We start from the raw sequence: 26,957 nt of genomic DNA on the forward strand, positions 1-26,957 counted from the left end.
GGAGAGTATGGAGGGATGGTCACTGGGAAGAGGTAACTATGGGGAGGAAGTGGGAGGGGAGCTGTTGCATTGTGGTAAACTGTGGTCAATGACATGCAACAAAGTATATGTGAACTGCTGTATGGAAAGGGAATTTGCTCTGTAAATCTTCACCCAAATCAAAATCAAAATAAAAAAATAAAAAAAAAAAATAGCCAAAGAAAACTCTATGGAGCCACAGTTCTGCTCTAACACACACAGGGCTGCCATCAGTCGGAGTCGGCTCCATGGCAACCGGTTTGGTTTTTTTAGAGACCTTTACTAAGCAGGACACTATGAATGGAAAGCAATAAAACTCTATTTCTTAAAAAAATAGAAACAACTGCAGTTTGGGCCAGCTTGGCCTAGACTGGTGAGCATTTTCAGATGTTCTTTACTAGTGTGGAACGACAGACGAGGCAAAGTTTTCTTCAACCAGCAGTGATAAGTGGACCCGCAGACCTGTTATCAACCACAAGGCCATGATCAGCAATAGCTGATATTAGGGACAGCAGCTCCACAGGGGAAGGAGCGAAACCCTAAGCAGGTGGAGTGCAGGGTGTTTTTAGGATGGTGACACTATTCTGTATGATAAACAATGGACACGTGACATCATGAGCTTCTCAAAACCACAGGGCTGCTCAATGCAGAATAAACCCTAATGTCAACTCTGAACTTATAGTTAGTAATCATGTACCCATATTGGCTCATCAGTTGTAGCACATGTCCCACACCAATGAAAGATGTTAACAGCAGGAGTCTATAGAAGGAGTATTTGGAACTCGGTCATTTCTGCACAATGTCTCTGTAAACCTAAAACTGCACTAAAAAAATAAAGTGCATTAAAAACAACAACAAAACAAAAATGAAAAGCTGGAGCAAATGGCCCTTCAAAATCTTAGGTAGCTGTCAACACAACGTTAATTCTAAAGGGTGATTTCTGCATCTAACAGCATTGTGATGAACTTGGGATGTGTTCTAATAGACATAATACCAGTTACTGTTCAGTTGATTCCAACTCCTATGTGTCTGAGTGGAAAGTGTGCTCCATGGGGTTTTTGAGGGTGAGTTTTTTGGAAGCAGATCTCCAGGCCTTTCCTCTGAGGTACCTCTGGGTTAGCAGCCAAGCACGTTAACTGTTTGCACCACCCAGGGACAATATAATAGACATTGCTTAATAGAATCTCCCTACCTCCCTTTGTTGGACTTAACATTTCAAAACATTTCCCCATATTTCTGAGGATCCCTGTTTCCAAGGCCTCCTGCTTTCATAAGAAATCATGTATTTAATGATTACCCAGGATCATGAATTTGCATGTTTCATTTTTTAATAATAAAAATCCATAAAAGTTTAAAATATTCTTAGACATACCTAGGTTGGCAAATACCACCATCTTCCACATTTATGTGAATTTACACATAAGCTAGCCAGCATGTGAGTGCTGGGTGGCCCCCTTTGGCACCAGAATAAAATAATTTATTAAGCTTCAATACTCAATAACTGTGCACAAATATCATGCAAACATTACAACCATATTCACAAACAAAAAGTGTATTAGAGACGTAGACTTATACAAAACATCTTGTAAACAAAAGGGAAGAAGTTGGTATTCTCTGTACAAAATATGCAGGGTTTGTTGTTTTTGTTTTTTTTTTTTAATAATCTGTAAGATGCATCATACGTCTGGCATTTTCAAAAAGTGAAAACTGTATAAAAATAAATATTCTATGTACAAACACACACACAGGCCAATCCAAGGTTAGAGGCATCACTGTAAAACAAAACAAAACAAAACAGAAATTAAAAAAAAACCCATAGAGTTAGTTTCAGTGAGTCCGTGGGTGTTTATCTCTCTTGTAGCAAAGGAGGCAGATCTCGTCCTGGGATGGATGGGAGCTCTGGATTGCATTTTGGGGGAACCACTAGTCCCCTGTGTCAAAGAAATGGTCTTGAACCTAAGCACCCTGAGGGCGGCAACAAAGTTTTCACCCCTAGTGACTCATCTGCTTGGCCACTAGAGGGCACTTTTTCTCTGTGATGCCTACGGAGGCTTGGCTGTTGAGTTGTGCATCTTCCCAGACTGAATTTATGGTGAACCAACAGGCATGATGCTCTATAGTGGCTCCAAGACACTAGTTCTTGATAGTGGCTGTCCTTTCCCTGCTGAGCTCAACCATTCTGTCTCCTATCACAGTGACCTTGAAGAGTATCTTTACCTTAACGGACAAGGAGTTGAGTTCTTATTCAATACATCTGTTACCTGTATGGTAGAGCTTGAACTAAGTCTAGGGGGGAAGTCAACAAGAGGTATGAGGGACAGATTCAGGGGAGAGATTTCCCTTGAAGATTAAGTTTTTCCTTCCTCTGGTTGGGGTCATTACAGAGTCCCAGACAAGTGGATACTCAACTTAGGGCCTGGTCTCTTGGCAGTTTCCCTACTTTCATTCAATCTCATGAACTAATGAGATTCTGAGCATTTTAGCAGAAAGCTGCTTATCCATCTCATTGTTAGTGTGACTCTGCTATTACTGGGGCTGGACTGAGTCAGCAAAGCACAAACTCTTGAACTGGTTACAGAAGGTCTCTAGCCCTTACATAAGAATGAACCAACACCCCTAGGCCACTTGTGAGGAGGGTTAGGAGGGAAAGCAGGAGCTGAGGAGAAGGGAGATGGAAGGGGGCTGCCAGTGGAGAATCAAGACATCTGGTACATTTGTTGGGACCCAGTTTGGCTCACCATGCTGGGGAGTCCTGAGCTTTGGGGGATTATGGCTGAATGGGGGTGACTGTTTGCAAGGGTATTGTCCTGTGGCTTCGGATTGCTTTAGTGGTGGCCAAAGCCAAGGCAAGTGTAAAGAAATGAAAAGTCAATGTTGGTAGGAATTCTGGGAATCCAAGAGGGGGTTGTACTGCAGGTTCTATGTTGGAAAGCATGAAGCTCTGGCAGCTTAAGTTCAAGGGCAAGGGTAGAGTGCTGAGCTGGACAGTCTTCATGGGAGGCATTGAAGCCATGTGAGTTCAAGGTTTAAGCAACTTAGATTTCCTACATCTGGATAGATGTCATTATATGGCTTAAATAACCTTATATGTACCATACAATGAGAGTAGCTCATTGATACATTAATTTTATGAAAGTACTGATAATTTCATTTTAAAACATAGTTTAGAATTCCTTGGAGGAAGAGTACTGTACAAATTAACCACACAAAGCCTAAAGATGTCACACCGTGTGGCCACATGGAAATTCCATACATTAGGGTTTACTAACCAAAAAACCAAACTCAATGCTGTTGAGTCAATTCGAATCATAGTGAACCCTCCTTGGGTTTCTGAGGCAGTATCTCCAGGGAAGAAGATTGCCCAATCTTCCTTCTGAAGAGTGGCTGGTGGGTTTGAACTGCCAGCCTTCTGGTTAGCAGTCAAATGCCTTAGGCACTATGCCACCAGAGCAGCATTTTTGAATGTTCTCCCAGTGAGCCCAGGGCATGGGATGTTTAATGGGCACCTGCCACTGAGATAGTTCCTTTTTAGACCCAAGTCTTGCCTCATCTGCAGAAAGGCCCAGAATGGATATTCTCTGTGCTTTATCATACTATTAGCAAAATGGAGCCCCAAGCACATCTCTGCTCAAGGCAATGCAAACCCCTGGGGACCTTACCTTGTTCCAGCAGCCCTGGACTGGTAGACCATCTTCACCCTACAGGGAGGAAGGAAGGCAACGGGCTGAGATTCTCAGAAGCTGGCCCACCAAGCAGGAGGACAGGACTAAATAAGGCCACACACATGGCAGCTGATAGGGATGTAGTAGACCCACTGTTGTCTATTTTCTCTATCTCTGATCAGAGCTTGGGAAGGAGGTGAGAAAATGTTTGCTCTCTTCCCATTGGACCTACAGTAGTTCCACATGAAACTACAGTTGAGGCCAATGGAGGCTCTCCTAGCCTGTGGGATCAGCAATCAGAGGCGGCCTTGAATGTTGTAGAAAGAGCAGCCTGTGAGATCCACTAGTACAGGGTGTTCATGGGTAAGTCAGCACCTGGAGACCTCAGTTTTCCCCCTCTATGAAGCCTGAGGAAGGTGTGGTTGTTTTAAGTGGGAGCTCTGGTAGCGTAGTGCCTAAGACACTTGACTGCTAACCAGGAGGTTGGTGGTTCAACCCCACCAGCCACTTCTCAGAAGGAAGATGGGGCAATCTACTTCTGTAGTGATACTGCCTCGGAAACCCAAGGAGGAGTCGCTGTGAGTCAGGTCCAACTTGATGACACATAACAACAACAAGCTGTCTCATGGGTCTCCCATTCCCTTATTTTTCTCTTTTACCTAGTGGTGAAAGGAGAAAATCTAGGCAGTTCTTATCTGATGATCAGTGTGGGGTGGGGGTAGGTGCAAAGGGACAGGCAATCTCATGGGATTTGCAACATGGCCCTGAGGTGCCTTCAGCAAGAAGACAGGGCTTCTGGAATAGTCTTAGACATCGCTGGGAATTTGGGAGCAAAATATCATAGCAAGATGGGATCAACTGTACACTGTTTGTCCCCTTTGTTGGTGGCAACCACCAAGCACCCAGTGTCATGCCTTGGTGATGGAAACCCTCCTGGGTCCACTTGGCCCTCATAGCCTGGCCTCTCTGGCACAGCCTGGGGGGAATCTAGACAGCTTTGTGAAACAAGGGGTGGGGCAACGCTGACTGAGAGCAAAGATCTGGTCTTTGGTCTCAATGGACTAAAACTGCCCCCAGAATCTAGAATTCCAGGCTCCAGGGCAGAGGAAGAGATTCTTCATGGACACAGGTTTCCAAGGGACACAACTTTCAGATCAATCCCAAAGGAAGTTGGAGGGGGCCAACTTAATGCCCTGGTGACAGGCACCTGTACCTCTCATTGCTTGGTAGGCAGTGGCCCTATCATGGAAGGTGGAAAAGTCTAGTTATCATAAACAAAAACTCATGATCAATACCTCCCCTGCCCCCCATGTACAAGATAATCCAACACAGGAGACCAGGGAAACAGTGACAATGAGAAACAAGAAAGGGAAGATATGGACACTTCCACAGCAACACTAATAGACAAATGACACATTGATATGGGATGTTATTAGAGAAAAGGCCATTTTGCATTAAGGGTCAAACAAGGGTGACCTTCGTGTTCCCCTTTGGGTTGGGGAGGGGACTGCAGAGGTGGTTTCAGGATGACCTCTGATCCCTCCTCCAGCCTATGGTGCACACACTTCACATGGACTCCGGAAGGGAGAGGAACCTTGCTGGCCGAGGGCATTCCCATTGGCACGTGGATGGTGGTGGGGAACAGTGGAGGGCAGGGCAGGCAAAGGAGAATGGAAGGTTAGGTGGGGAAGATTGGGAGGCCAGGGCCCAAGGAAAGGTGCTCAGTGGTGGGAAGGAGATACTGCAGAAAAGAGTGGCAAAGGAAAGAGCTGGCTAAGGATTAATGCAGGCTCTGAGAAGGGACTGGGAAGTCCCAGTGGAGAAAGATGCCTGTTCATGCTGTCTGCTGGGGGTAGGCCTGGCCAATGGGGGATGGGGTGGGGATGATGACAGCAGCTTTAAAGCAGGGATAGGAAGTGTGCTGATCTGCGTGCTTGCTCTGTGCTCTTCTTTGGTTATACATGCTGGTCCTTAAAAGTCCCTAGTCCTCTTCAAGGAGCTCTGCAAGGGGACTTCTAGTATGACAATAGCTCCATGACATCTATAACTGCTGGGAAAACTTTGGAGAGCAAGACCCTCCTGAGCTCATTGCTTCTGCCTCAAATGATGTTTCATCTCCTACCTCCCTTTCAGTAAGTAGGAAGGATTGGTGTGTAGGCCTACAGATGGATTGGGCCAGGAGGGAACAAAATGGTCACCACTTAGGTCTGGGACAGGCTTGGAAGAAGGGTCTCCTCTCATCTCCATAACTACATTCTCAAACTTTTCATTCTCTTCCAGACTATCCAGTGATGAACCATCTGCAGATGAATGAAAAGGAAGCCAAGGGAGGGTCTTATACTGTCTTCTGGGATTTAAGCAAAAAGGATAAGCCATTTAGGATCTAAAAACTTTGGACAGTCCCTCAATTCTGCTAGTGTTTCCAGGGCAGTGACCCCAGACTCTGGCTGGGAAAGGAGATAAGGCGGCTCCCCTCCTCTCCCTTGGTTACAGAACTTCTCTCTCCTCTAGTAATGTTATGAGTGTGCCTATATGTCCCCTGCTAAAAAGTGGTGGTACAAGAGCTGACCCAGGCACCTCAGTGATCCCTCAACATGTCAGTATGTGCCAAGTGCTCAGCCAATGTTTGTGGGCTAACTGCATTGCATGAAGAAGTCACATTTCTCAGAACCTGCCCACAGAATCCCCTTCCCTAGTTTTATTTATGGTGGCAGATCTGTCTAGAAGCAATTCTGAAACGATGATGAGATGTAGCCAAAGCTGCTTTGGGCTGGGGAGTATCAGCTCACTTCAAGATGAGGTGCTTTTGAAGTAGGTACAGAAGGAAGCCAAGGAAACATATTGTCAAACTGCATGCAAGAGGGAAGCATGGCTTGGGCCCCCTGAGGAGCAGCAAAGGCAAGGTGGCTTTGGTGTCCACACAGAGAACAAGCAGGGAGTGGAGGGTGGATGGATGAAGGCTGGTGAGGCATGCAGGTATGAACCACACAGGTAGGGATGCCCGAATCGGCCATGCAGAAATGGGGAGGGTGATGCCATACCAATGGGCATGGGGCATCCAGTCCGTCCAGCCCTGGTAACCCCGGTTCCCCTTTCTCTCCTTTAAAACCTCGGTGTCCCTGTTCACAAAACCAACCACGGGGGTTATTGAAGTCAAGGCTGGCCAACTCCACGTGTCTATGGAGCAGAGAGGCCCAGTCTTACACTGGCCAGGATGCAGGACTCTGGAGGCATCTACACACAGGGCATTCCCATCTCCCCAACTCTGCCTTTGTGTTCTCAGTGGCTTTCTGGAGAGTTCATCTTCTGAACATGGTACCACCAGGCCCCTCTCTAGGTCAAGATTCACTCAGAGTAAACAGCTACGTGTCCACTTGAGTGCATCATAATTTTCAGAACCTTCAAATGGATGGAAAAGGCACTCGAGAAGCCCAGCAGATGCAGCATAATGAATTAATGTTGCTTTGTCTGGAGTCCCTGCGTGGTGCAAACTGTTAATGTGCCTGGCTGCAATCCGAAAGGTTGAAGGTTCAGGTCTACCCAGAGGTGCTCTGAAGGACAGGCCTGGTGATCTACTTCTGAAAAGTCAGCCATTGAAAGTCCTGTAGAGCACAGTTCTGCTGTGGCACACATGAGGTCACCAGGAGTTAGGATCAACTCGACAACTGGCTTTTTCGAAGCTTCTCATGGGTGTCTGTTTACTGACTTTGGTCCAAAGCTTTAAAGGTTTTAGGTGGGTGGCTACTGGGTGTTAGAAGGCTGTCTATGAATCGCCCCTGGCTGGCCTTATTCTGCCCACTTTTGAGCAGAGGTGGCCTCTGGAGATGCTAACCCTGGGGTCCTGCATCGTGACCTAGTGAGGACTCAGACAACTTGAACTACCGGCTATCAAGCAGAGGTGGCCGCCAAAGGAAGAAGGCAAATTCGTGAATCCCAAATGCTACACTGGCTTCCAAAGTCAGCCTGGAGCTCAGAGCTGAGGCTTCCTCTTGGACAATCCCCTTCCTCCTGGTCTCTTCCCTTCCACACATCAACTGTTTTGCATCTTCAAAGAAAGTGATTTGCCTGGAATTATTTGCAGCTGTGGTTTAAGGCACCCCAGCAGCGGGCAGAATTTCACAGGCTAACAGATTGGTGGGTTTTGGTAGCCTCAGTGTGGTCACTGGGTTCTCCTCTTAGTTTATTTGCCTTCTTTGTTTCCAGCTTGCAAACCTCAAGGAAATAATCAGAACAATGCAAAACGATAAAGAAAAACATACCAATGGACAGGGGGCATCTAATCCAGGCGCTCCTTGGTCTCCCTTATCCCCTTTAGGCCCTCTAGAGCCTTTCTTCCCCCTCTCCCCCTGTAAATAATGGTTTAGTCCAAGAAAAAAAAAATAACATCAAAACTTTAGGATCATCCATGTGTTCAAGTTAGAGACAGAAAAAGAAAAAGAAAAAGAAAAAAAAAAATTAAAGAGGGATGATAGATTGATAGATTCTCTCGATCAGGATATTCTCCCCGATAGGATTTGGGGTCAGGACCCACCTCCCCTCCACTGAGCACCTTAGACTTTGGTGAGGAGGAGACTGGGAAGCCAGAGGAAGCCAGACTGCAGGAAGCAGTAGAGTTCAGAGCTGGTGGGAAATGCCGAGCAGAGTGGGAAGCCATACATGGCCATTTGTACTTGGACAGGTCAGTTCAAGGAATTCATTTGTTTCTGAAAAGCTTGAATAAAGCTCCAAATTTGTATGTGTCAGGGCCACTGTACATTTAAGGAGGGCTCTGAGGAGTTATTTTTAAAAGTGAAGCATCACCTTTCTGTAGGGATTTGAGTTTGAACATTCGTATGTTGGGCTTCTTTAAAAGGGGGTCTGAGTGTGCCCTAGGGAGTCTTCCTGGAACTCTTCCTGCGCCACCCCCACCCCCTGACCCTCACTCTACAGAAAGCTGTTATCTATTGCTTGGGAAATGCCATGGTGCTACTCCAGAGGGGCAAAGTCGAAAAGACTGGGCAGCACACTGGTCAGATGAAAGGCTTGTGGCATCAGAGTTGGCTCTGCTAGTTATTAGTAGCATGACTTTGGGAAGTTACTTAACCTCAGTTTAATGCTGTAAAATGGGGATAATAACACCTGATTCAATGGCTTTTTGTGGTCTTTGTGCACATTAAATGCATAAGAGTGGCATATAGTACGTGCTCAGTAAATGATAGCTGCTCATGATGATAACAGGAGCTCTGGTAGCATAGTGCCTAAGGCATGTGACTGCTAACCAGAAGCCTGGCAGTTCAAACCCACCAGCCACTCCTCGGAAGGAAAGTTGGGCAATCTACTTCTGTAGTGATACTGCCTCGGAAACCCAAGGAGGGGTCACTACGAGTCGGATCCGACTCGACGGCACATAACAACAAAAACAACATGATGATAACACCAAAGTAGCTGTTTGGACAGGGAAGCCCATGGTCGACCTACTCAGCACTGTGGCCCCCTCATTCTGTTGGGGTCAGGCCAGTGTAAAAATGAGCACAAATTAAGTTTCCTAATGAAGAAAGTTTGTAGTTTTGTTTTGAAATGAAGATAGAGAGGGAGCTCTGGTGGCATAGTGCTGAAGGCATTTGACTGCTAACCAGACAGCTGGTGGTTCAAACTCACCAGCTACTCCTTGGAAAGAAGATTGGACAATCTACTTCTGTAGAGATGCTGCCTTGGAAACCCAAGGAGGGGTCGCTATGAGTTGAATAGACTCAATGGCAGTGAGTTTTTTGTTTTTTTTTTAAATGGAGATAGTGGGCAGAGCTGCCAAAGATGGAGGTGGTCCCAGGCTCCTTGAATTCTTGGCCTGAGGGTAACAGAGGGTTGGCTGTGTTTCAGGTTTACACGATGGGCAAATTACACTGCGGGTGTGTGTGTGTCAGGGTCTAAGGGCATGAGAAGTCACTTTAAGTCGGTTGCCCTTTAAAGACGGTAGAGCAGGACTTTACCTACACCCTCCCCTCTTCAGATAGTGACACAAAAGAGGCCCTGCCAAGGAAGGAATCCCAGCTGGTCAAGGCACATAACAACAGCAACAACAACAAGGAGAAAGGGGCAAATAAAGGCAAGCAGCAGAGTTCTCTTACAAAGTAGATAAGCATATAAAAATAGATTTTAGAGGAAATAAATTGAAGCTGAGGGAGGGTAAGAAAAAGGACATGAAATTATGATGGGTGAACATATCTAGGGGGATACATATTGGAGGAGTAGAGGAAGAAGAGGCAGATCCAGGCCAAAAGAGATAATACGTGGAAGGAGAGGTAAGGAGGCAAGGTGGACCTAGGGACGCAAGACACACACACACACACATGCACGCACACGCACACACAGATGCACACCTCACTGCACAGCACTCAGACCTTTTCAGCTGGCTTGCAAGGCAGTCTGTGGTAACATCATTGACTGTGGTCCACCCAATTTTCCTGATGACCAAATTGCTAGATTCATACCAACCCTTATCCTTTGGCTGAGTTTTAATCCTAAAAGTGGCACCTTGGCTAAATTCATGGAGAGCTGCTTAGTGAGAAGGGGGGAAAAATATTTCCACTGGTACGGGTGGCTTTCTCTTACAAAACTCCCTGTCTCAAGGCTCTGAGCTTTGCTCACTGTAAGGACCTTCCACCTTCTAGGAACAGGACAGAAGCTTGAAGACCTGCCTCTGGTGTGACACGGAGAAGTATAATTTTTTTATTATTGTTGCAAAAATATATACAACACATTTGCCAATTCAGCATTTTTCATGTGTACAGTTTAGTGATATCAATTACATTAACTACGGTGTGCAACCATCACCATGAATTGTTGCCAAATTTCCCATCACCATAAACAGAAATGCATGGGAGAAGCATAATTTTTTAAAAAAGATGATTTTGGGGGATAGTTTTAGTTTAGTATTTAGGGCTTAAAGATTTCTTTAGGGGATCATCCAGCTGCAATGGTTTCAGAAAGTCTAGATTCCATGAAAAGTTGAAGTTCTGTTCCACATTTTTCCCTCTTTTGATCAAAAGTCTTCTATACAATCTTTGATCAAATCCTTCAATATTAGTAGCAGGGCACCATCCAGTTTTACATTCATGGCAAAGAAAGCAGTTCAGGGAAGCAATGTGACATATATTCCAGTTACTACTCTAATTCCTGGCCCTTCAGGAGAAGCATAATTTAAAGTTGTGTCTTGGTTCATTCTAAGAACAAAAGGCTAGGAGTCTCTGGTGGGGGTCCCAGGGTATGGTTTGTAGCAGAGTTTGGGAGCTTCGCTATAGGAACTTCCCTCTAAAACCTGGGTGGGAGTGGAGGGAACTTTGTTGTTGTTGTTTGCCGTCGAGTTGGCCCGACTCATAGCGACCCCCTCCTTGGGTTTCCGAGGCAGTATCACTACGGAAGTAGGATTGCCCAACCTTCCTTCCGAGGAGTGGTTGGTGGGTTTGAACCGCCAGCCTTCTGGTGAGCAGTCAAGTGCCTTAGGCACTATGCTACCAGAGCTCCCTAACTTGACCTTTACAAGTAACAACAAAGCTTCTAATCAAAATGTTGTCTAAGCCACTTCTGGCATTTCACTTTGATCAAAGTGTTGACATTCTGAGCTTCCAGTATCAGAAGACTTTCCATGGCAAAGTGCTGACTTGGCTTGGGCCAGGCCTTTCTTTGTTTTGAAAGTATTAATATCAAGTCCTTATATTTCTTCCTTGAAGCTCTGTTAGGGCTGGTGGGAAAAAAGGTCTAAATAAGAAGACAAGATTTAGCAGAGACTCTCATAGGACCTTCTGGTATCCTGAAAGTCAAATCTCTCTAATGAAGAGCCAGCTCTTTGGAACATGGTAACTGGTTCTTTCTGGTGCGCTCAAAAGAAGGTTCATGTAACTTTCCCATTTTCTGGACTTGACTTCTATTACATGACATATCCCTAATTTATATAATTGGATGGGGGGTAAGTATGTGCAACTTTAAGAAGAGAGAAGTGGAGAATAAATGTTTTCTCACTGATTGCAGGGGCCTTACTGACACATTCATCAAATGTGGTTCCTTAAGAATCAGAGCCACCAGGCTCCACCCCTCCTTCCTCTGTGACAAGGAACTCCATCTCTAGAACAACACAATGACCCTCACTTGAAGGACTAATTTCACAGCCTTCAAATTGTTTGCACCTCAAGCCAACTGAAAACAGTCTTAAGAGATTAGTTTTTAAAATATTAATTTAATCTAATAAAGAAAACCAGTACTCATTAGAAGTGAATCAGAAAGAAGGTTAACAAGCCAACTAAGAGATGGAATGATCAATTTTTTGAGGCCTGAGTTCTTTAATGTCACACTAAAAAAGGAGAGTTTTCCAGCCTGTCTTATAAAGCCTGGCCACTTTGCTGGAAGCACATCTTTTCATTCCAGTGCTTTGAAAACTTGGTCTTCCCGTGGAACACTCTGGTAGGGGTAGCACTCCCTACTCCTTAGTTTATAGAATATGTGGGACAAATGGAATAGGTTTGGCTAACACCTGGGAGGAGAATTCAGGAATGTGAAAGTGCTCAATAAATGTGCCTTAAATGGAAGGAAATGGAATTGGTGCTGGACTGTACCTGGAGATTCTGGCACTTGTATTCACGAACATGGTACTGGTGTTCAAAGATAAGCCTGAAGACCTGAGTTCTAGGAGCTCCGTGCTCTGCCTCTAACTCTCTGTGGGATCTCAGTATGTTGTATCACCATTCTGGGCCTCATTTCTCCATCTTCTCCTCCCATTTCTTCTAACTTTAAGGTCCTTGGATTTTATGACCCCCCTAAGAGCCTCTTAAAGGGGCTCTGATGGTGTAGTGGTTAAGACATTTGGCTGCCAACCAAAAAGGTCCGTGGTTTGAACCCACCAGCCACTTTGCAAAAGAAAGATGAGGTGATCTGCTTCTGTAAAGATTTACAGCCTTGGAAACCCAGTGGGGTCACTATGTGTCAGAATTGACTCAATGGCAGTGAATTTGGATTTTAGTTTTAAGGATCCTCTTAAGGAGCTCTGATGGTGCAGTGGGTAAGGCATTTGGCTGCCAACCAAAAAGTCCAGTGGTTCAAACCCACCAGTTGCTCCATGGGACAAAGATGAGGCAATCTGCTTCTGTAAAGATTTATAGCCTTGGAAATTCTATGGGGCAGCTGTACTCTGTCCTATAAGGTTACTATGAGTCAGAATTGACTCAATGCCAGTGAGTTAAAGACCCTCTGGGCTTCTATGGAATGTGTACTTCACTCTGAGAACTACTGTGTTGAAGCAGCAGATCAGAGAGACATCCTAGAAAGGAACCCAAAGGTCAACTCTTGGTCAGATGTAGTTAACTTATCCCTGCTGGACCCCAGTGCTGAAGGTCATGGCATGTGTCATATACCACTATGTGACTGTGGGTCCAGGACATTGAATAAATGTATCCTGGTGAAGATGGCAGGAACCAAAAGGAAAGCAAGGGGCTTAGGAAGGTGTCATTCATTTCACAGTCCTGTTGACTCTTTCCAAGAGAAATAATGGCTGTAATATTTTTTTGTAAAGGGTTGGCTACTTACAGCAGCTGCCTGCTTGCTCTCAGAAATGGAATTTATTTTCTTCTCACCAGTAGCTTGGAATGCCTGGCTAAACTAAATTTAGGAAGCTAGGGCTAGTTAATTATGGATTTTAAAATATCGTTTAAGGGTTCATTATCAGGGCAACATGGTGAGAGTTGAACATGGGATTTTTGTTCCTGGATGGCAGTGTTAATCCAATGGCCATCTCTTGTCATATGGAAAAATACAAGCTTCAATTTCAGGCTGAGGCCCCAGGCTCCTGCCTGCCACATATGAAGCCTTCTACCATAAAGCTTTTAACTTAGGATGATTTACTAGGAAAAATCATATTTGCTCTATTGGGTCAGGAATCCCCAATTGATCATTTCATCACATCATGAAGACATTAGTAACCAGAGCCGGGGTGCAAGGGCTCCGACTCACCCGGTGTCCTTTGTCCCCGGGTGGTCCGTGTAAACCCTGCAATAAATCAGAGAAATGAGAAATGACACAACACAGGATGTCATACAGTCCTTCCTTCCTAGATTCATAAACCCATTTACTGATGCTGAATTCACTGGAGACAGGTTTAATTATACCCCATTTTATACAAAGGGGCAAAGGAGAAAATTGCTCAAGTGACCGGACCTAGAGACACATGATGAGTTATGGGCAAAGCCAGTGACAGAGTTCTGGTTCTTGTCCACAGCCAATGTCCCAGCCTGTGGTGTTCTTCCACCATCATTTATGCTAATTGAGTGATGCCTCAGAGGACATGGTCTGGGAGCAGAGAACTCTTCTGGTAGATGTCCACATTGCTATCTTGCCAGGTTCAGACCTTCTTTTCAAGGTGCAAAATACCATCCATTTCTTCAGCCAGAGGGATGAATGAACACAAGGCAAACATTTACCTGTAGTTGCCTATTTAACCCAAAGAAAACTGCCCAGGCAACCTACCATGAAACGAGCAAACAGATGTACAAGCCTTCAGATAGATGGGAAACAACAGTTCTGGCTCTGCTGGGCAGACAATTAACTTTTATAACAAAGCTATGATATAACATGCTGCAGATGGAAAGGTGGTCTACTCCTTGAGGCCCAGCTCCCTTGGGAGAGGTGCTCTCTCATGAAGCATTTTCTTATACTACAGAGATTTGGGTTTGAACCTGCCGTTGCCAAGGATCCATCCCTCCTTGAGGGCAGGGGTGGTGGCATGTTTATCTGTGAGCTGTTAGCACAGAGGCTTACAGTGGAAGAGGCCCATGATATGGTTGTTACAGTACACAGTCTACATGCCCAAGGAATTGCTACATGATGTTTTGCTCCCAGCATGTCCAGCAGAAAAGTTCTAGTGCATTGTCCACTGGCTGTGAACAGCTTCCTGTCAAAGAAATGAGAATTCTCGCTTGGCCCCAGATTTGTTGCTCCAAGCTCTGGATTGTCTGTTTTGAAAATGCTTCTGTTGAGGGAAAGGAAGAAGAGAAACCTTGATTCCAGGAGACTTACAGGAAGCCCTGCTGCTCCCGTTGGTCCTGTCATCCCAGGGTCACCTTTGCTGCCCTGAAACAGGAGAAGGAAACCCATGAGCCCTCCTGACATGGTAACAACCTTCTATCAGCTGGTTCTTATTTTCATGCAATAGAAACTTCTCCAGCTCCCCAAAGGAGCCCGTGGGGAAGCAAGGGCTGGGCAGAGGGTAGGGTATGGCTGGTGTTGCTCTGCCCCAGGGAGTAGGCTTGGAAACCCCTCCTCACCCTGTTGCTGCCCAGAGCCTATGTCCCTAGACCCAACAGAAAGGCTGAGCAGTGTCCTGTGGGTAAGGGCTGGCCTGAGGCACAAGCAGGGGAGAACAGGGAGCAGGAAATGGGTGGAACACAGAAGGCAGGCATAAGAGAAAGGAAAGAGGACTTTTCTGTTTTCTTTGAAGCCTCCCTCAAGTGACATCCACAGAGAAGTTAATCCTGGTTTTCCCAACTGGCTATGACCTCAGAGAATCCTCTATGTCCCCTTCAGAAGCTTTCCATCTTTCACACCCCACAGAGGCTGCTATGTTTCCCTCAGCCTCCCTTGAGACAGACAGGTGTGTAGGTGGGCGAGGAGGAGAACTGCTCATAACAGAGTTCAACGGATGCCCTCAGAGGCCCAGGGCCCTGGCTGATTCTTTAGCTACCCTAAGGCCTGAACATGGAGAGACTGGGGCAAGAGCTGAGCTGAAATGACATTCAGCTCTCCTGCCTCCGCTGAGCCAACATGCTCTACCCTCACCCTTGCACATACCTACTCCATGTGAGGAGGCTGGAGCTTGGAGAGTTATGTGAGCAGTAGCCAAGGTCACATGACCAGTAATGGTGGGACCTGAGACTAAGGCACTGGCCTTTGACTTCTTGATGTCTCTCAGATTGTTCCAAACATCACCTGGCCTTCAGTTCCATGGTGTATCCCTAAATCCTTATTACAAAGCTTAGGAGTGTCCTGCTGATGATAGCACCTGGGGCCTTGTCAGACTCTGAATCCAAGAACTGGCACTGGCTGGGCAACTAGAAGCTGAGGTGGAGAGAGCTTTCATTTTCTAGATTTCTCCAGGTCTCTGTCTACTCATAGCTACAGAACAGAGTTACCCCAGGCCTGCAGGTCCCTCCCACAGGCTGTTAACAGAATCACTGAGAGAAGAGATGAATGAAGGTGCTTGCTTTGTCTACAAGGAAGGGATGGTGGCTGTCACTCTTGAGGCAGATGCAGTAATTGTGTTGGGTCCCAGGTGCCAGGACTGCAGCACTTCAGCCTGAGGAAGGATGGCTGGCCTCCTTCCTGCTTGCCCAGGCTCCCGGCTTGGTGAGACTCACCCTCTCGCCCTTTGGTCCTGCGGGGCCTGGAACTCCAATTGGTCCTGGAGTACCCTGGGGGTTTAAAGACAGCAAAGGTGAGCATCCTGAGGCTGAGAGAGCCCTCAGAGCCCACCCAAGGCTGGAGACGAGGAAGGCCCAGAGGCCCAGTTTTCAGGGTTGGCGAGGCTAGGCTCGGGCAGGGCAGTCAGTTCACTGGGCTGTGTTCCTGTTTCGGTTGGGCAGCCTTGGGGAAGAGAAGCACCTCCCCACTGCCTCAGAGCCAGATTCTTGGAATAAAACTATTTCACTTCACAACCAAGCTTGCCAAGGCTGAAAACGGTAGGAGAACGGTTGCTTAGTTTGCTCCCAGAAGCACTTGTGAGGGAGTTGACCCCCTCCCATGGGTGGGGGGCCGGGGCTGGCGCCCCTGTGCTGGCGCAGCTCCACATGCAGCAGGAGGGTCTTCATGCCACAGAGACCAATGCAGATGCACACACAGGCAGGCATAAGACAGGGTCATTCAACCCCCACCTGCCCCCACCCACCCCTGTGCAGACCCCCATCCCTGGCTTTCAGCCTCTGGCTAAGGCCTTTTCTCTCACACTCCTGGGCCTCCAGAACAGGCTGGATAGGAGAGTAAATTAGTGTGCCTTGGGTGTCGCACCGACACTAGCCTGGCAGGAAGGTGGGTTATAAACACTCCTAACTCAGGTCTGCAGGGGAGTTGGAGGCGGCAGGAGGAATCAGTGCTGTGTTGCTTAGAGACGGGAGCAGGACTTACTAGGGCATAATTAAGCCTCTTCTCCTGGTTCCCAATTTATAGCCCAACTAGAGAAAGTCTGTATTTCTGAGCCTGCTAGTGTTTTGCCTCAGTGTTAGTATTTCCTACTCAGATAAGGATGTGAGGATGTGGGCTTGGACCTATGGGTGGTTCTCTATGCTGTAAGTGTGACTGTGAAAGGTGGAGCAAGTGGGAAAATGCAGATTTCTTTTACATGGGGAAGAAAGAAAAAGTGCAATAGAATGTTCTTGGTGCCCCTTTTGCAACCATAAGGGAAGAACAAAAGCTTATGGGCGTCAATGACAAAAGCTCACAAAATGAATGAGACCGAATCAGGGGTGATGTTTAAATAGGACTCCAGAGTCAGATGGCTGCTTCAAACCCTGCTTCGAGGACAGACAGACTCTGTGATACTGGAAGAGTTACTTAGCCTGAATGTCAGTGTTCCCTTCTGTAAAGTGAGGATGATAGTGTTGGTGCTCACCGCCTAGGCTGCTGCCAGGTTTAAACAAAAGAATGCATACTGAATATTGGGCACTATGCCCAACACAGATCATACCCTAGCCCTGACAGGCCACCTGGGAAAAGTGTACTAGGTGAGAGAGGATAGGAGGAGAGGGACCATGGTGGAAGAGCAAAACCGTAATAATACCTGGAAAATGGGTATGTTTTCCATATGTGGGAGTCTGTGGGCCATCTCCATAAATGCATATGGCAGAGAGAGAGGCTCTGAAAAGACCTGTCATCTTGGGCAAATCCCCTCTCAAAGCCTTGGTTTCCCTCACCTTATGAGGACACAGAACAGGCATTCAGCAGGATGAAACTGAGTGAGTTTTCCTGGTTCCTACTGCCTCTAAAAGCATCAGCTTCTGTTGACATCAGTTCTGAGGCCTACTTCCAGGCCCCAGGGAAGGCCTTTTAAGAACAGGTATGCTTTAACAGTTCTCTGGGCTTCCCCTCCATGAAAAACCCCCTGCAAGTTCTCATTTTCCACTAGTGTCACTCCAGCAGCCTCATTAGAACCTTATCTTTTATGGCCTCGAAAGCATCCTGCAAGTGCAGAGCAGAACTTGCCAACTGGAAGGATCTGGGCACACATTCAGCCCTTGTTAGCAGGGCAGAAGACCAGCCTCCTGGCCTTTGGATAGTCAGTGGTCTCAACACCATGGTATGTGATGGACTTCATCAGGGATTGTGTGACAGCCAGGGGCACTACTGCCCTGCAGACCTTATTAGGTGCTCAGAGAGGGGAAATAGAAAATAGAGAGGAAGGAAAGTTTCCTCTGAAGCTTCAGTTGTTGTCACAAAAAGAAGGGCGAGGTGTTTTCTAGTCTAGAGTAGGGTGATGCCTGTTTTCTGGAATCAAGATGTATGGAGAAAGAAGGGACCTGAATCTCTCAGCTGCTCTGTTATTGGGTTGCTATGGTGCTAAAGGGAGTGACAGGTGTGGTTAGAATATGCTCAAAAACTCTGAGCTGGAATTGGCCACAATGCTCAAAAAAGCTACACCTGCCCTCACCCTTCAATGTCATCCCCACCCCAATACACAGCAGACTAGTAGCTGCAGAGGAGTAGGAAGCCCTCATGGGCAGACAGAAGATGAACAGAGCTCACAGCAGAGACAACACAGTATGATGGGTACATACAGACATTGTTGTATTTGGTGGGGATGGATCATGGCCCCAACCCCCAGGGCTGGGCTCCTAGGCTGGACTCAGCATTCCTTCCAGAACTAGGAGCAGTGCTGCTGAAGTGGCCTCTTACCCCACACCCAGTAGTCTAGTAGTCAAGTTTGGGGTCCCTGGACACATATGGACAGGGAAATTCAGACTAAATCCAGCCATCTTTGTTCAAGAGGCCTGAATAAGTACTTCTGAACTGAGCACAGACTACAGCTTTCTGGTGTCAGTGGTGGGATAAGGCTTGACTCACTGGGAAAACAAGGCCACAGCAGAACAAACAAGAGGGATCACAGGCTGGGGTGGGGATGGGGTGGAGTGAGGGGTAATGGAGAAGTGACACTCACCGGTGGCCCAGGCCTGCCGTCCAAACCTGAAGCTCCCTGGATGAAGGGAACGGTTTGACCAAAAGAAGGGGAAGGGAGGAACGGGAGGGAAAAAAAGGGAACGAGGAGGGAAGAGGTGAGTGAAGCAGTGGCTCTGGACAGACATAAATGCTGGCAATCAAACAAAACGGGAAAAGTAAGCTTGGGAGGACAGGTAATGGTATTTACATGGACACCAACAAAAACATGGAGACACTGAGTGCAGTGTGGCCTGCTGCTGAGCAGCTTGCAGTGGAGACCACTTGATGACCATTCTGAGTGGCCACCCTCTCCTTTCTTGCCTGCTCCCCCTCTCAGAGCCTCTCTCCCAAGGGGCCCTTGTGTTCTAGGGAAAGGGATACAGACAATGAATCATAGAGATATATCTGGAACCAAGTCTAATGCTTCCTTCCCAGGAGCACACTTATGTGGGTGGGACCTGGGTGAGGATGGTTTCCCTGGCCTCTGTTGCACACCTGTTGGCACTAGACCAGGCTAGGAATCCCTGAGAGGACCGCAATGAGTTACAGCACCTGGTTTTGAAACCAGGGCAGAAGTTGGTCTACTTCTGCTTCAGCTAGGTGGGAGGAGTTGGCCCTTGAATGATACTAATAATGATGTCTGACATTTCTCTGGCCCTTTACAGTTTGTAAACTGAACACCCATTCATATGCTTCCATATCCATTCATATGTTTCCAGTCAAGGGCTCTTTTATAGAAAAAGGCTTTGAGGGCAGCTGACTGGGACAGAGGTCTAAGTGCAAGTATTTTTGGGAGCAAACTGGCAGGCAGGTGGGAAGCTTAAACACTGGCTCCCTCTCCAGTGTCCTCACTGCTTGCTGCCTAGTGACATATATGTCAGCCATGGAAACTCCTGGCCCAGTGCTAGGTGAAGGAACCCTCTCTGCAGCCACCTGGGAAGGCAAGGGAGAAAATTTCCCATTAATTCCAATGTGACGAGCAAGGGAGAAGGCCGCAGGACCACTCTAGCTCAGTAAGGACTAGGTTCTTGAAAACTCCCTCCAACTGGGCCTCAGAAATGAATGTTGGCCTCAGGATTGTAAAGGTGGGAGGGAAGCCCCCAGGAGAGGGAGGGAGAAGGGAGCTGCTTCCTCCTGACGAAAGAGAATTGGGTAGAAAGATTCTAGAAGGACTAGTCACTTCTGTGTTTTAGGACCATCTAATTCTTTTTTTCTTTTCCCCTCAAATTGTTATTGTGAGTTGGGTGAAAGTTCACAGAGCAAATTCATTTTCCATACAGCAATTCATATACATTTTGTTTCATGACATTGACTGCAATCCCCACAATGTAACAGCTCTCTTTCCATTTCCTCCCTGTAGTTATCTCTTCCCTGTGTCCTTGTTTCCTATGCCTTCCTGCCCCCTGAGCTATCTCCCAGTGCAAATACTGCCCTTCTATTTTCCCATGATTGATTGTTCTAAAGAGTATATTTCCAAATCAAAAAACCAAACTTACTGCCATTGAGTCAGACTGACTCGTAGTGACCCTTCCTTGGGGTTCTGAGGTGGTATCTCTATGCAAGTAGATTGCCCAACTTTCTATCCAAGGAGTGGCTGGTGGGTTTGAACCACCAGCCTTCTGGTTAGCAGTCAAATGCCTTAGGCACTCCGCCATCAGAACTCCCAAGGAGTGTAGCTAGCTGGTGTAAATGTTCACTCTATATGCCTGTCTATTGTTTGGCTGGAAGCCACGGGAATGAGTTCCATTTCAGGCCTGAAGGGTAACTAGGAGCTATAGTCTCAGGGGTTTCACCAGGCTCTAAGGATCACCTAATTCTTGGACCGACTTTGGTGCATCAGCCTAGAGGGCTATCGCTGCATATTCAAATTCCCAGGGAGATGTTAAATAATACAGATGCCTGGGCCCCACCCTGGGTTAGTTCAATGAGAGCCTCTAAGAGTAGGACCTGGGTAATGGTATTTTTACAAAGTGCCCAACCAGCGTCAAGAACTACTTCTGTAGGTCAAATGGGGGAATTCACAAAGATATTCTGGAAAAGCAGGCTACTACCAATGGAATATCCAGGTGAAGCCTAAAAACAGAACTTTAGCCAAATATCCACATGCTTTGTCTATGCAAGACTCTCTGGGTAGCACAAACAGTTAAGCACTTGACTACTAACTAAAAGGTTGAAGGTTCAAACCTACTCACAGGTACCTTGGAAGAAAGTTGTGGTGATCTGCTTCTGAAAGGTCATAGCCTTGAAACCCCTGTGGAGCACAGTTCTATTCTGACACACATGGGGTCACCGTGAGTCAGAATCGACTCAATGGTTAACAGTTTTGGCCTGTGCAGTACAAACACTGAGTTTTCTTGAGAGTTCTAGAGCAGAAGGCACAAACTGGAAGATTTCAGGCCAGAAGTAGATCACTGAAATATCTTATATGGTCTATTAGAAAGTGTTAGAAAGGTGATTTCATATAAAATGCCAAACTTTCAGCTTCCCTTAGAAAATGGAATGATCCAGAAATACTGGGCCCCCATGTCCCCAGGGCATCAGTCAGCTAAGCTGAGAAGGGGCTGTTCCCCTTAAGAAGGGGCACATGGTCTCCACAGCACCATAGTCCTCACCACTTCCTATTGCACCCCTAAAGTCAGTATTAATCGCTATTCACGAATATGCTAGTTCTGTTTTAGTAAACCTAGAAAAAGTATTTCTCTGCACATATGTCTCTATCAAAAGTTGGACAATAAAAGACAGACAGGGTCTTTTGTCTTTCATCTGGCCTGTTCCTTGTTTATATTACCTAATCGGCTTCTGTGGCATTTGAATTTCAACCTCTGACTGACTTCTCCAGTGTTTATTAGGGTTTTTGGGGCCATGAAGGTGGACAAGGAGAGATCCGTGGTTGAGTGGGGGCAGGAAGGCTCTTTTAATAGTAAGGAATTCTTAATCATTCTGGACACAAGCTTAAGACCTGGGAAAATGTCTGCTAAAGTCATCAGTTTTCTGGAGTCTGTCAAGCGAAGAATCAGCTTCTTAAGTATTCCTACATTTGCTGCATTAATGAGGGTGTAATTATACCTTTGCTTTTGCTATTTGGTTACTGTGATTATATTAACCAGACCTTCAAGCGCTGCCAAGCTGGGTTAATTGGGCTTCCCATTGTTCCCTTGGCTCTTTACAGCTTCCTTGGGGAGGGGACTGGACTTGAGCCCGGGACAGAGAAGCCCGAGTGGTCGGAGAGAGTCGAGTCCCTTTGTGAGGCTGCAGCCCCTGGCTTGGCCACAGACTTCTTGTATGACCTCAAGTGACTCACTTTCTTCTCTGGGCTCATGAGTAGAATGATTAGATGGATTGCTCCTCTCTTCCAGATCTTAAAAAAAGTTTCCCACTTCAGTGTGGAGGGAGGACGGAGCCTTGGGCTCCAGGGATGAATGGTCAGATTCACTCACCTGGACACAGGTGAGGGGGTCCAGAAGCCATCAGCCCACTGGAGCTTGGGGCAAAGGGATCCACCTAACCCACACACCTAGAAATGTGGATGCCTTTGAACAGTACCTGTCTCTGAGCTGGTTCCAGCCCCGGGCAGCTGTGCTCAGAGGTCACTGGGAACTCGGGATCTGAGTGCCCTTAGCCTGCTAGGACCAAAGGATTTGCCCTTTACTAGATTATCTGCTGTGGCCAGTGCTTAGGAGAAAAGAGCAGGGGTTCTCTGGGGTCCCTCTGGGAAAAGGTGGAAATAGATGGAGAATGTCCCATTGTTCCTTTGCTCCCAAGCCTTCCCAGCTTGACCTCCATAAGGTAGACTTATTGCCTCTGGATCTGGAATAAGCAGGGCCTGAGGCTGTTCTCAGGCCACTTCTGGCTTTCCAGCTGGGTGCTCCTTGGGGGTAGAGACACTGTCTTATTCATCTTTGTTGTCCTCCGGAGCCTAGGCCAGAGCCTGGTCTAGAGGGAGCCCTCAATGAGAGAATAAGGGCCTATGGTCTTGTTCATGTTGGAAAGAACAGCCACATGGAGCTGGAATGCTGAGAACTTTGGCAGCCTCTCCCAGGTCCCTGCCCAGTGTCCCTGGCCCCATCACAACCACCCAGGCTCCTGGACCCACTGTGTCCAAGACACTGTTGGGTCCACGATACTTACGGGCAATCCCAGAGGACCTCGGTCTCCTTTTTCTCCCTGGGAACCTTTCTCTCCTTTTGCACCATCTAGTCCTGCTTCTCCCTGAAGGGAAGACAGATGGGGAAGATCACAGAAGGGTTTCTCCCAGATGACTCATTTTTGCATTCTGGGGTGGAGAGGACATGGAGGTGGCTGGCTCAGGGGTGGCAGTCTGGGGACTCCAAGGACCCCTGGATTCTTAGCCTGGCTTCACTTCAGTTCCCCTATAGTATCCCTGCAGTCACTCTCAGTCTACCCCAAAGGGATGGATGGTGTGGGGACAACCTCACAAGGCAGTGCGAGGTCAGGCTGTGGCATGGTTGAGGACCTGACCACCTGTATGGCAGGAAAGCTGGGGCCCTGCAGATTTTCTGGTGATACTGGAATGTTACCACCAGAGCTCTGAAGTTCCCAGAGTTGGTGGGAGAAGAAATTCCCCTACAATCCCCTGAAGCATCAAGGGCAAGAGGCAGCCCCCTTATCCCTTTGAAATGCTCAAGGGAAGATGGGAAAAGCCACATCCCAGCATTCAGTGGGCTTGGCCTGGAGAGGGGTCCCTTCTATGCTGCTCTCTGTTTCCCACTTCGGGGTGAATGAAGGGTTAGCACCAGGTTAGATGGGAAAAAGCTTTCTGCTTTTGCTAAGAATGAAACTCTGGATTCTAAGAATGCCACTCTGTGGGGTTGATTGACGGATGGGAAAACTCTGAATCCAAGCATGCCAGATGCCAATGACAGGTGTTAAAGGGACCACAAGAGGTCATTCTGCCCCGATGGTGCCCACAGGCCAGGGCATCACATGATTCTGTTTGAGGAAGACAGTCAGCGGGACCATCTACCTTGGAAGCTCTTTCCTTCTGACCCAGTCTCTCCCCTACCCTCTGGCCCAGCACCTATCACATGATCTCTTCTTACCTTTGGTCCAGGAATACCTTGGAGCCCCTGCATATGGAATCAAAACACAGTGCATTAGAACTGCATTTCTGGTTAAATCAACTCCCTTGCCTAAATATTGGGTCACAAAAGGACAAGGGGTTTGGGTATAGAGTGGTCTAGGGTCCCTGCCCTAGAAAGGTAGAAGAGAATTCTATGGGAGCTGGGCTTGGGGCTTCTTCCCAGGGTAGGAGCTGCAGGTACATACTCTGGTTGATAGTCTGAGCTGGCTTCCTCTAGCTGGGGACTGACAGAGAATCTCTCCATGGCCCGCACACAGACCCAGAGTCTCATGGAGCAGTCTCAGAAGTAACATAGCATAAATTAAATAAATTAATATATGCACAGTGCTTAGAATAGTGTCTGGCACAAATTAATTTTCAATAAATGTTGGCCATCATAACTACTAAGGAGTTCTGGTAGCACAGTGACTAAGGAATCTAACCAGAAGGTTGGTGGTTCAAACCCAAGAGCCACTCCATGGAAGCAAGACTGAGCAATCTACTTCTGTAAAGATTTACCACCTTGGAAACCCAGTGGTGGTCGCTATGAGTCAGAATTGACTCAATGGCAGTGGGTTTGGTTCTTTTGGTATCATTACTACTAGTGGCCAGTGGTGATTCAGTGGTAGAATTCTCGCCTTCCATGCAGGAGACCTTCCTGGGTTTGATTCCTGGCCAATACACCTCATGTGCAGCCACCACCTCTGTCAGTTGAAGCTTATGTGCTGCTATGATGCTGAATAGGTTTCAGCGGAGCTTCCAGACTAGGAATAAAGGTCACTAGGAATAAAGGCCTGCTGATCTACTGAAAATCAACCAATGAGACCCTGTGGATCACATCATTCTGACCCACAACTGATCATGGGGATGGTACAAGACCGATGTTTTGTTCTGCTGGGCATGGGGTCACCATGAGTTGTGGGGTGATCTGATGGCACCTAAAAACAACATCCTCCACACTACTATTATTCTACCAATGACAATGGCAGACACTGTAAACCTTCAGAGGCAAAGATCAGCATCTGTTGGGTTAGGCTGCTTGAGTGCTTATTAGTTGCAATGCAAAGGACCTGTTCAAAGCAATCACTTTATCATCTGTAGGCATCTAGTAAGGAATGACCCATCCAGTGAGGCTGGGTATAAATGGGTCACTTTTTCTTTTAATCCTAGTCATCTTGTCAGCTGATTGCAGGAAGGAGGAAGGGTAGCAGATGTCTTATGGCAAAGAATTAAATGTTGGGCAGAATTGGGTGACAAAGTGACTCCTGTAGGGTTGTGGGACCAGACCCTGGGGCCTGGCATTCTGTCCAACTATTTCCAGGGTACTGAGTACTGCCAGGCTCATTGATGTCATAGGAGGTACCTGTTTAACATGGAGGGGAAAGAGGAGCAGGGATTTGTGTACAAGAACCCCTTTCCCCCAGGATAAGAAGGTGATACTAACCTTAGGCTGAGGTTGTGCCCAGTGACTGTCATGGGGAGGGGACATTAGATACCTGACCATGGTGCACTGAAATGCTGAAAATCCCTCCAAACTTGCTGGAGGTCTGGGAAGCCCCTGTGGCCCTGGTGGACCAGGAACTTGGAAATCAATGGGAGGAGGGTCAGCCTAATCCCTGTTACACTTGAAGTGTCCTTCCTTCTTACCCTGCCAGGGTCCAGGTGGGGACTACAAGTCCTGAGAGGACAGGACTGCCCAGGGGTGGTCATCTAATGCCTGCCCAGCACACCTTCTCCCAAAATTAGGCTTAGAACAGCCCAGAAACTCATGGAACTCCATTGGCCTGCACAATGTCAAAGCACAATGTCAAAAAGAAAATGTTGCCAGGAAATGTCCCCCAAACATCTGTTCTCTCAGTTTTTCTTGAAAAGCTCTGGCAATAGTAGGTTCTTGTTCATACATGGCAACAATCAGCTGGAGATGATTAAGAGTTTTCTCCTCTATACGGAGCAAGAGAGCGCTAGTTTACCTCAATCTCCACCACTCCCTGTTGTCTCTAACTTAGACCTCTTGCATTCACTTGTTGCTTGCCTGGCCCTTGCAGGAATTTGAGTTTGAGACCCTTGGCTTAGAGGAGCAGAGTTTGGTTATCTGGAATGGAGGGGGGCTGAGATGTTCCTGAAGAACATTCCTCAAGTCCCCCAGGTTTGTAGCAGATGGATGGGGACTGTTGGATTTCATTTTGCTTGAGGGCAACACAAGAGGAACTGGAGTCACGTGTAGTAGAAGATAGTCAGCTGGGATAGGGAAGATGGAGGAGCCCAGGGTTCTCTTGTTCTCTACAGAATCCGTGTCTTTGGTAAAGATGGACATCCATTTGCCTCTAGTTGGCCACCTGAGAAGCAGGAAGGAGACTTGCCTGCTCCTTTCTGACCTGGTCACCCCACCTTGGCTTTGGGACTCTCCTCAGGTGACTTGCCTTCTCAGGGATGGAATCCCCTGGATGGTGCCCAGGCAGAGATCCCTCTGTCAAGCTACCACAGAGGGAGTTCCTGCACTGGACAGACAGGAGGACGCTAACATTCCTAACATCCCTTAGACCTTGGACATTTCAGTTCCATAATGCTGTAGTCCCCTTGTTGGGAACGGAATCTTTGGAAACTTTACCTTCTTAAAAAAAAAAAAAAAGTCTATTCTTTTTCTTTTTTGGAATAAAAAAAATAGTATATGTATTCTCTTGGTGGCACTGGTTATACAACTCTCTATGCATAGGAGCTCTGGTAGCATAGTGGCTCAGGCACTTGACTGCTAACCAGAAGGCTGGTGGTTCAAACCCACCAGCCACTCCTCAAAAGGAAGATGGGGCAATCTACTTCCGTAGTGATACTGCCTAGGAAACCCAAGGAGGGGTCGCTATGAGTCGGGGCCGACTCGACGGCACATAACAACAACAACAACATGTATGTTCATAGAACTATATATATTCCACAAAACTCAACTTTACATTATGGTCATTTAAAAAAATTAAAACAAAATACAGACTCATTAAAATGTTTTATAAATTAAAGGAAAATTGAAAGAAAAAAAAAAAGAC

General features: G+C 47.0%; 1 protein-coding gene across 1 annotated transcript in view; it reads right to left on the minus strand.

Annotated features, from left to right (window-relative positions):
• Positions 1 to 2,298: 2,298 nt before the first annotated feature.
• The window catches only part of COL13A1 (collagen type XIII alpha 1 chain), a 187,365-nt gene continuing 162,706 nt past the window's right edge, over positions 2,299 to 26,957 (minus strand). Inside the window, exons 33-42 of the mRNA XM_042780919.1 lie at positions 25,463 to 25,503; positions 23,903 to 23,929; positions 22,971 to 23,051; positions 18,844 to 18,879; positions 16,055 to 16,108; positions 14,718 to 14,771; positions 13,656 to 13,691; positions 7,940 to 8,026; positions 3,678 to 3,716; positions 2,299 to 2,304 (exon numbers count right to left, since the gene is read on the minus strand). Of these exons, the coding sequence (XP_042636853.1) occupies positions 2,299 to 2,304; positions 3,678 to 3,716; positions 7,940 to 8,026; positions 13,656 to 13,691; positions 14,718 to 14,771; positions 16,055 to 16,108; positions 18,844 to 18,879; positions 22,971 to 23,051; positions 23,903 to 23,929; positions 25,463 to 25,503 (461 nt within the window). The remainder of the gene's footprint in view (positions 2,305 to 3,677; positions 3,717 to 7,939; positions 8,027 to 13,655; positions 13,692 to 14,717; positions 14,772 to 16,054; positions 16,109 to 18,843; positions 18,880 to 22,970; positions 23,052 to 23,902; positions 23,930 to 25,462; positions 25,504 to 26,957) is intronic.

Source organism: Orycteropus afer, unplaced genomic scaffold (genome assembly GCF_000298275.1).
Source record: "Orycteropus afer afer isolate SDZICR_OR568_19922 unplaced genomic scaffold, OryAfe1.0 scaffold00070, whole genome shotgun sequence".
In the NCBI taxonomy this organism is placed as follows: domain Eukaryota; kingdom Metazoa; phylum Chordata; class Mammalia; order Tubulidentata; family Orycteropodidae; genus Orycteropus; species Orycteropus afer.